The sequence below is a fragment of the Xiphias gladius genome, chromosome 14 (assembly GCF_016859285.1).
Source record: "Xiphias gladius isolate SHS-SW01 ecotype Sanya breed wild chromosome 14, ASM1685928v1, whole genome shotgun sequence".
Taxonomy (NCBI): Eukaryota; Metazoa; Chordata; class Actinopteri; order Istiophoriformes; family Xiphiidae; genus Xiphias; species Xiphias gladius.
In genome coordinates, this window is record NC_053413.1 from 10,422,384 (window position 1) to 10,431,516 (window position 9,133).

At 41.7% G+C, this 9,133-nt stretch overlaps 1 protein-coding gene across 1 annotated transcript; it reads right to left on the reverse strand.

Annotated features, from left to right (window-relative positions):
- Positions 1 to 1,072: 1,072 nt before the first annotated feature.
- glmna (glomulin, FKBP associated protein a) lies at positions 1,073 to 9,132 on the reverse strand. Its single transcript, XM_040143316.1, has 19 exons — positions 9,037 to 9,132; positions 8,580 to 8,659; positions 7,630 to 7,755; positions 7,419 to 7,532; positions 7,127 to 7,235; positions 6,726 to 7,014; positions 6,479 to 6,578; positions 6,170 to 6,351; positions 5,949 to 6,002; positions 5,448 to 5,478; positions 4,777 to 4,866; positions 4,605 to 4,646; positions 4,305 to 4,378; positions 4,124 to 4,208; positions 3,864 to 3,973; positions 2,584 to 2,647; positions 1,810 to 1,945; positions 1,409 to 1,479; positions 1,073 to 1,294 (listed from the first exon to the last, which is right to left on the reverse strand). Exons 2-19 carry the CDS (start codon positions 8,616 to 8,618, stop codon positions 1,205 to 1,207), a joined length of 1,806 nt encoding a protein of 601 aa, XP_039999250.1. The 5' UTR covers positions 8,619 to 8,659; positions 9,037 to 9,132; the 3' UTR covers positions 1,073 to 1,204.
- Position 9,133: the final 1 nt, after the last annotated feature.

Consider the following 9,133-nt stretch of genomic DNA (forward strand, 5'->3'; position numbering starts at 1 on the left):
ATGACTCCAGAACATGTGAAGAAATAGGTTTTGTCAGGATCATTTTTCTAAAGATCCTAAAGTTTTTGTCATCTGTGTAAACAGGTGAAACGCTTTCTTTGTTAGGTGAAAAAAAAAAAAAAAAAGTTTCACCACGATAATTTCCTTAAGTTATTTTTTTACCACCACCACCACAGTCTCAGTAGGACTAAAACCCTTCATGTTTTCTTCCAGGTGATTTCTAACTCCTCCATGCACTCTAAACACAAGGTACATCAATTGTGTGTTACAAAGTTATGTAACGTTACTGTCATATCTTTCTTTTGGCTGGAAATGTATTTTAATCTGTGAAGGCTTTCTGCGAGAAAGGCTTTAGGAAGTCAGGTGAGATTGTAAAAAGAGCAACAATGTCTCTATATCAAGCAGGTCGTGGTGAAGGAATGGGTCAAAAACAGGACTTTCAGCAAGGAGAATGGGTTTTGATTTCGGTTTGTTTTTTTTTTTTTTAACTTAGTTATCTGATTATTTTCAGTTTTGTTCTTTATTTTTATTTTATATCTGACAGAAAGACAGAAGAAGTTATGCCTCTCGGGGCTTCCATAATGACAAGAGTAGAATGAATATAAGCCAAACACTGTAAATTGCCAATAGCAACATAATTTGCAAAGCCATTAAAAATAGTGATTTCAAAATAACGGTAATTACTTGTACATTTGATGAGATTTTTATTACTCCTGTTTACTTGTAGCTTTTAGTTAAAAACTATTAAAAATTAATTTGAAAATTTTAAGTCTAATACTCATTCAGAGGTTGTGGTTTGCTGTATCCAGAATACAGCAAACCACAATTTATGGTTTTTAAACCATGAAAATATCACACTTAGTAGAATAATCAGTACAGAACTTTATTTAACCTTTTGTGTGTACAAAAGTTTGAAAATGTATTACAGAAGTGATACAAACTTCCCACCCATTGTTTGGTTTGTAACATTGCAGTTATACTTGATTCTAAATACCCAGCAGACCTGCTGACAACAACTTGAAACACTTGATATTAAAAAAAAACAAAAAAAAGAACACTACCAGTCGCATGGTTAGACTCTGAAATGAGGCATCCACAACTGATTTATTTGGATCAAAATAAATCAACAGTACAGTTGAAGGCTTTTTTGTCCGTTAGGTCCTGAGACTTGTGAGGACGTCTGGCAGCTGTCTCTTAGCTCAGTCTAAAGATTTTCCTTCACATCCACCAGCTCCTCTATCCGCACCAGCACGCTCTCGATCATGTCAAACGTGTGCAGGGCTGAGTGCAGAGCCTGAGCGGACACAGTAAAATTCAGTCAGGTCATGGCTGTGCTCTTTGTTAGTGCTGTACAAACACACGATCGAATGCCATGTGATGGTTAATGGGATATGAAACAGCGGCTGACCTGAATCTGTGACTCCGACGTCATGTTGGGCAGCTTCTCGTCACCAACAGACACAGAAAGCATCGGCTCCTCTGTGGAAAACACACACTTGTGCTGTCAGAACATTAGCTGTCACTTCCACCTCACCTGAATATTTGAGGCTGGACGGTGCTCTGAGTTGTGTATTTAGTTCAGGTGGATTGAAAGAAAGGACTATCACCAGGTTATTTAGCATTAGGGCTGGGCATGCAATCACACAAAGCATGTGGAAGTGAAACCAGCTGTACAACTATATAAGATGCAGCATTCATATTTTTCTGTGCTCTTGCACACGGAAAAGCTGATGAGTTGTTGTTGTTGAGCAAGGCTGAACTGAAATAAACATTGGGGACAGTGTAAAAATAAGGAAGTGCTGGTCTGACCTTTGGCCCTGCCTTTCTTGGTCTCCATGGTGTTGTGCAGCTCCCTCTCGTAGTGGGCTCTCGACATGTTCAGCCCGACACGCAGAGGCTTCAAAAATGTATCTTCTATTTTATACAGCTCTGTCCAGATCCCCGTCTGCAGGATCACAAACCGCAGCAGAAAAACATGGCGAGTGTAGTTAGGATGAGGCTGGCTATACCTGGCTGGATCGACCTGGCACCAATGCACTCTGGGAATCAGAAACTTGTAGTTGCATAGAGGTGAATGGCACCTGTTTGTGAGTTTTGAAATGCCATTTTCCCTTTTTTGAGCAGCACTGGAGAAATTTCATTCACCTCAAGCATTGACGGATTATGAGACAATGGGCCCCTGGGCACATACATGTAAAAGCTCCCCCTCCCCTTCTACAGTACATAACAGCAAGACTCAGATTGAAAGAGACTTCTTGTGCTCGTTTTGTGTCCAGTCATACTTGTTTTGTGTCTGTTTGCATCCCCTTTTTGTTCATTTGCATCTATTTTTACTTGTTTTTCCTCATTGTAGTCACTCTTTTGCGTCAATTTGTGTCAAGAAACGCTAACAGTAACTTCAAGCAGAGGCTCTGGTCCAGGGGCCCCGCTGACCCCTTTGGGGTCTCTGATCCATTCAGAAATCCATCCATGACCTCAGGATCTTATAAAACAACCATTAACACTATGTGGAGTCATCGTTTGGCTCAGGTGTGAAACAGATCAACGCTCTGACACTGCTACAAGACTGAAGGCTTTACTCACCTGGTTCTCTGTCACTTTGTCTCTGATGACCAGGTAACGCAGCAGGTTCAGAGACTCCATAACTCTGAGGAAAACAACACAGAAAGATAAACGTGAAAGTTCATTCTGGAACTTGGTCATGGTCCACTTACTAGCTATTTCCAGAGCTTTCAGCTAGAGCTAGAACAATATATCTGCCAATATTAGCTTATTGCAGATATATCAATATCTGCGTATTTGTTGGCTGATAATTAACAAGAAACTGAAGTACAGAGATGTCATAATAGGGGCCTGTAACTCAGTTTGTAGTCACACTCACAGCTGGATGAAGCACACTTCATTAAGGTGTCGGGTATAAATACAGCGGCAAGCTTCGGGATGAACCTCCCTCTCTCCGGCGGACTCAGGAACTTTCGTAACTTTTCATAACTATTGTTTCGTATCAGCTTATTATACACAGCACTAATAACGGTGTGGGCAGTGAGGAGGCAGACTCAGTACGTTCATTCCACAGTAGGCCCAAGCCATTGGAGAAAAATAAACCTTCCTCCCAAGCGTCTTTGGTGGCATTTCTTTGTCTGTAAACATCTTCTCGTTTTTAACTCTCATGTTTATAAGCTGCTTGGTTTTTTGCAACAGTTCCTGTAAATATAGGACGCTTTACAATCACATGAACACCTCTACCGTTTTCTAGACTACAGAAGGGTATATTTGATCCTAAATACAATGAGACTTTTAAGTTGTTAACGTCTATGTTATTAAACGTTTATCTTAGTTTGAGAAGTTTACGAGTAAATGTTAGGAGGGCTAGTCGCACAGAACTTATATTTGTACAGAGCATGTCCCGTGACAGACGCTACACAGGCATTGCACATGGTCAGCAAGTCAGCATCACAGACTCGCTGTTGGAGGGTTTTATAACCCACTTCCATTCCACGCTATTTGGTTTGGGATGGCGCTCAATGTGGCAGACCCGCCGCCTGAATGCACAAAGGGAGTGGAGGTGCTAGGGAGCGGTTTGAAAGAGGGCCTCGGTTTGAGGTTTCAACTTGACATACTTCGTCCACCAAACATTATCTTGCTTTTTTTTAAAATCTTGCAACAGAGAGAAAGAAGCTCACTCGAGCTTTGACATTTTCCTTTAACAGTATTATATGTTGGTATTCTGACCGATTGGTGACTTGCTTATTTACCCTGCCTCTTGCCCAGAGCATGCTGGGACAGGCTGCAGCCCCCCTGTGCAGGATAAGTCGTTTAGATGATAGATGATGGATGGAGTGTTACAGTATGTGTGTGCTGACCTGTCCAGGTACTGCAAGAGGTCGGTCTCCGGGCCGTCTGGGAGACTGAGAACCTTACGCAGCAGAGGGAGCAGGTGAACCCCCACAAACCAGGTGTTACTGCTACCTGGCTGAGGACAGACAGACAGAGACAAAGACAGACTTTACTCAGACTAAGAGACCAAACCGCCATTTACTATAGCTCTTAGTTACTGCCCCAAAACCAGTGAAAAATGCCAACAAAGCCAACAGCCACCATTCAGTTTAGAGTGGCAACTCACCTTCAGGGCAATGTCTATCTGATTTTTGATGTTTTTGATGATGTAGCCTTCGACTCCTGAGTGATTACTGGTCTTCAGCAGGTACCTGAAACAAGATGACGGATACAAGTCATTATATTGAGAGGTGGAAAAGACAGAGACATTTCTGATGACCTTTCAAGAAGGAAAGGTGGAAGCTTACTGGAAAAAATTGTACTTGGCTTCAGTGTCAAATTTATCAATGCTCAGCTGGAACACCTTCAGACCTTTAGTTCTCTGTTGACAAAGGAGAAAAACAAAATATATATCTATTTTCGAAGAGAATAATAAATTCAAATGAAATACGTGTGTCTTAATTGCAAAGCTACAATTGATAAAAAAAGTAGAAAAAAGACCCTGTTAAGTCCATTATCTATGGTATTACAATTACACCTACATAAATACACTTTGTAAAACACATTTGTGCACAAAATAACACTTATCTACACATGTTAAGACTTACCAAATCATGCCTCGGACATATCGTCATAACCTTCACCAAGTTCTGAAAATACACAGTGAAATTAGTGAGTGTGTTGCATACGGTACCAGTACAACAGCATCACACTACAAGAATCACAGCAGAGCAAAATCTGAGGTCTGCCTGAATAACCTGAGTGGACGACTGTGTTCACCTGAGGGACAGTGAGGAAGGTTTTGATCTCCAACAGATCTGCAGGAAGACTGCCATCTGCTACCCGCACCAGACTCTTCTCATACAGCTCCTGTGTTATGGGAAACACACTAAAGGTTCAGGCACTGATGAAAGTGGAGCTGAACAAGACAAACGGAGTCCGAGATGTCCTAAAATGCCCACTGTACAGAGGATGAACTCTTCTGATATAGATAAAACATGGCCCTCATTCTGGTACCACCCTCAGGCGAAATCTTGGTGAGGCTCAAGCGACAACAAAGTTCTATCCACATTTCATCCATCCATTGAATTTTACTGATGTTTAGGCGGCTTTGCGGCCTCGTAAGGCTGCTACTGTGGCTGCAGATTTTTTTCTTTCTGGTAAAGTCTCAAACCTATTGACTGTCCAAGTACATGTAAAGAGGAAAAACTGGTTATTCAGCTTTTCATGAGGACCCTCAGTCAAGTAGAAGCATCAAAGTCAGTTTATAAGCTACCGTATGTCACCAAAGGCTACTGGTTTGCATGACTCTTAAAGAAAAAGGTACATTTTAAAATACAGTTCTACACAACACAACTACACGACAGCTGAAAAGGTCTGTAGGACATCACAAGAATTTGTTTTTGTAAACCTGTCTTTTATCTTTAATTCAGTGTTTCAGGTTGACTCACCAGTCCTTTCTGAATCCTGGTCTCCTCAGTTCTAATAGTTCAAAAAAAAATTAAGAATAGATTATATTGTGTTTATCTCAAAGATCTAACTTCAAACATCAACAACTGTATTTATTCAGTATGGCAGTTATACGTGTACTAGTATTTTACATATGCAGACATGTTGTAAATGCTCAAATCTATGATATATGGTGTGTGAGTAGTGGTTACATTTATTTTGTAACTTAATTTAGGAAAAAAAATGCTCTCTCTTACTTTTTTCCTGTGACCAGACCATTTATTTCTTGTATGCTTTAGCCGACATACATGAAATATACTGTATTTGTTTAGATATCTTCATTTGCATGATGAATAACTAAACAAATCCAATATTTGCTCAATGGTGGCAGTATTTGTATAATTTCATCTGCTTTTGTCAAAATGCAACTACAATCAGACAGCGAAAACCTGCAACAGCACAGTACAGAAATATTGTAACATTATGCCATACAGTATATTCACCTGGACAAGAGGAGGCAGATATGCTCCATGTTACACCGAAGACAGAACACGGGACTGGAAAGACACCGCAGGAGGTAGGAGAATGTAACAATCCAACCATTCAGACAGTATGAATTGTCATCAGTGTTGCGCAGCCGTAATTTTTTGCCAAGTCTGAAGAAATTCATTGTGAATATCAGCGTCTTAGTGCTCTACAATCATAGGTATTTTCTCTAACTTACCAGAAAACACTGGGGAACGTATCTGCAGCCAGGTGATGGACGAACACCAGGTGGGCCAGGCTGGCCAAAGACTCTTTAGGATAACGCACCTCCTCCTCCAGAAAGCCGGGAACCTGTTTTCTCTTCAGCAGAGGCTGGTACACGAGACTGGTTAGGGACTCTCCGATAGCACTGAGGGTATTCTGCGCAAAACAAACACACACGACCCATCACAACATTTACACTAAAGTTACAGGATGATGTTAGCCCCTTTACAGAATATTATGGTGAATTCATTTTCATCTCATGTGATGTTTAAAGATAACATACCAGAATCTCTGTGGCAAAATTCCTGAGGGGAGACACAGCCAGAGTGTCCGGATCCTTGAGTTGTACTTCCAACAAAGGGTGACTCAGAGTCTTCATACAGCTGCAGACCAGAAAAACACACTGATTCAACCTGGATGCCATTATTGGATTCATACAACTCCCGCCTATAATGTGATGTGAGATAACATATGGGCTGATACTTTCTTTGCAAGTCTGAGTTGTGAAACATTTCAAATTTCTCACTCACAACTTCAGCAGTTCTGTCCGCAGTTCGTCCTCGTTATCGTAGCTCTGTCCGCCCGCCATCTTGTCCGTGTTCTCGCTTAGCTCTTCACTGTATAAGAGGTTTTGACTGACCTCGTTGACAAAGGGTCTGACAAAGGCTATCAGGTCAGTGCAGGAACGACATAGCGAGAAGACGTCGTCCTCCTCTTGGTCCTTGGTGTGAGGCAGAGGCAGTTTGGCCACCTGGTCCAGCACAGAGGACAGGGTCATGCCCAAGGACGAGGCCTTACGGGTGCCCAGACACAGCAGCACTGAGAGGAAGAGACAGGAGACAGAGGAGATGAAACAATGAAAATGGCTCTATATGAGTTGACATTTAATCACAAGCGTGCTCGAGTTCACATTTAAAGAAATATTCCCTACCCTTCTGTAGAGGTTTCAAGAGCAGATGGAGACTTTCTGCTACAGTGTCCGGGTCATCCTGCTCCAGCTGCTCCAACAGGCCAATCAGCAGCTCCTTGGGCCTGCAAGTCTGGAAAACCAAAGCGCGCCCTTAAAAGGACAATTTAATCCCACCACCCAAGACATTAAGCATCTACACACTGCTAGATTTTTTTCAGTGGTTTAGTTTTGATTATAAACTGTATATTGCATGGTACTAGACCGCTATCGATACTGTGATAATGTGAAACATCTGTGGAGCAGATGGGCAGACCTCTAGCAGGTGGTTGAAAATGGCCAGGCATTGAGGAAGGTGCTGGTCGTCTTTCTGGAGCAAAACCCGAATCAGGGGAGGCAGCAGATTCCAACCCATACATCTCACTATGTCCTGCAGAAAGCGGTATAAAGGAGAATTATGTAGAGGAATATGCTACACATTGATAAACAAGTGTGTGTGTTGAAAGGGTCAGCTTTGAGCAATGTACCTGATTCTTTTCATCTAGGATAATACTGAGGACCTGTGTGCTGTTTCCCTCCTCGATGCAGGTGCGCCCAGCAATCGTGAAGACGTCATGATCCTCAGTGGTGTAGCTGTCATCAGGGACTGCTTGCTGTGTAAGAGAGAGGCAAATAAAGGGGTTAAAATAAAGAAAATATAGACATTTAATCTGAGTCAATTAGCAATGAAAGAATTCCAATCGATTAGTTGATCTACATAAAATTAATATTGATTAATTATTTGAGTCACTTTCCAAGAAAAAAAGCCAAACATTTACTGGTCCAAGCTTATTAAATATGCAAATTTGCTGCCTTTCTCTGTTTGTCTGCCCTTTGAAGGCATCACCTTGGCCTCTGGTAAATGCTGTCAGACATTTTTCACTGTTCTCTGGTATTTTATGGTTAAAAGTCAATCCATGATGAGATAAATTACAGCCCCACAGTCAGTCAGTGGTTGGTGAAAAATCATTTAAGACCTCAAGGTCAATTTAATAGCTGTAGAAAAGAATAGAAAAGCTCCAGAACAGCTACTAAATGGACCTTGTGGCGAGGTTAAATCAGCTACTGTTTCCAAGGTCAAGAATTACATTTTAATCTCAATCATTTATTATATATCTAAACCTCCCTCGAAGGAAAAATAGACAGTAGAATCAGGTAGTTCACTTATGACTAGAATATTTTATTTCTAAATTAATAGAGCAGAGCAGGCTGAAGGATGTTTTTTGAAGCGCAGCTTAAAACGGAGCTGTGCACAGCCAGTAAAGATGTGCCACTATTGCTCTCTGTATAAACGCATTCAGATTACTTATACCACTTGATAGAAAACAACTCCACTGATTGTGTTAACGTCTATATGGAGAACCCTGGAAAGATGCAGAAATGTGGCGTTGAAGGGTGGACGGGCAGATGGATGAGGAGGAGGGTGTGGTGGACTCACACATCTCTGGACCACATCAATGAGCTGCTCCAGAGCCATCCCTGCTGTCCTCAGGTGAGGTTTGTCTTCACGCAGCAATCCTCCAAAACAAACAGGACACTTCATGTCAAAAAAAAAATTGCACACCATGCTATCTGATCATCTAGGAGGTCCTAATTCAAGAGGGTCTACTCACACAACTAGCTGCCTATTATATGAGCTGAACCATCATTTATATGTACGGACATGGTGGTTATGTTTGGTTAAGGTCAGATAAGCCTGTGTTGGCTGGACAGTCTAGTGTAAACATAGGGGAGCTGAATGTATGCTAGTATCAATGATTCAGAATTAGCTTCGCCGTTGGATGGAAAATAAAGCTTTTCTTGCTATCAAAGCTAGCCAAACACAGTCGCCAACAGTAAACTTTTTCCGCGGACATAGTGGTGTTGAACAGGACAACACTGAGGTAGATACCCACCGAAAGTACATGCCCCAACCCGGTGAAAACTACCGCGCTACCTGAGCGAAGTGCTAACGGCTGGATTGACCGTTTGGGTTTGCCGTAGAGGCAAATA

Bases quoted from the DNA above. Each gene is read 5' to 3' on its own strand.
- glmna (XM_040143316.1), bottom strand. From the start codon at position 8,618: ATGGCTCTGGAGCAGCTCATTGATGTGGTCCAGAGATGT. The intron at 7,236-7,418 runs GTCTGCCCATCT...TTGGTTTTCCAG, and splicing joins TTTTCAACCACCTGCTAGAG to ACTTGCAGGCCCAAGGAGCT. The intron at 1,295-1,408 runs GTCAGCCGCTGT...GTGTCCGCTCAG, and splicing joins CGTCGGAGTCACAGATTCAG to GCTCTGCACTCAGCCCTGCA.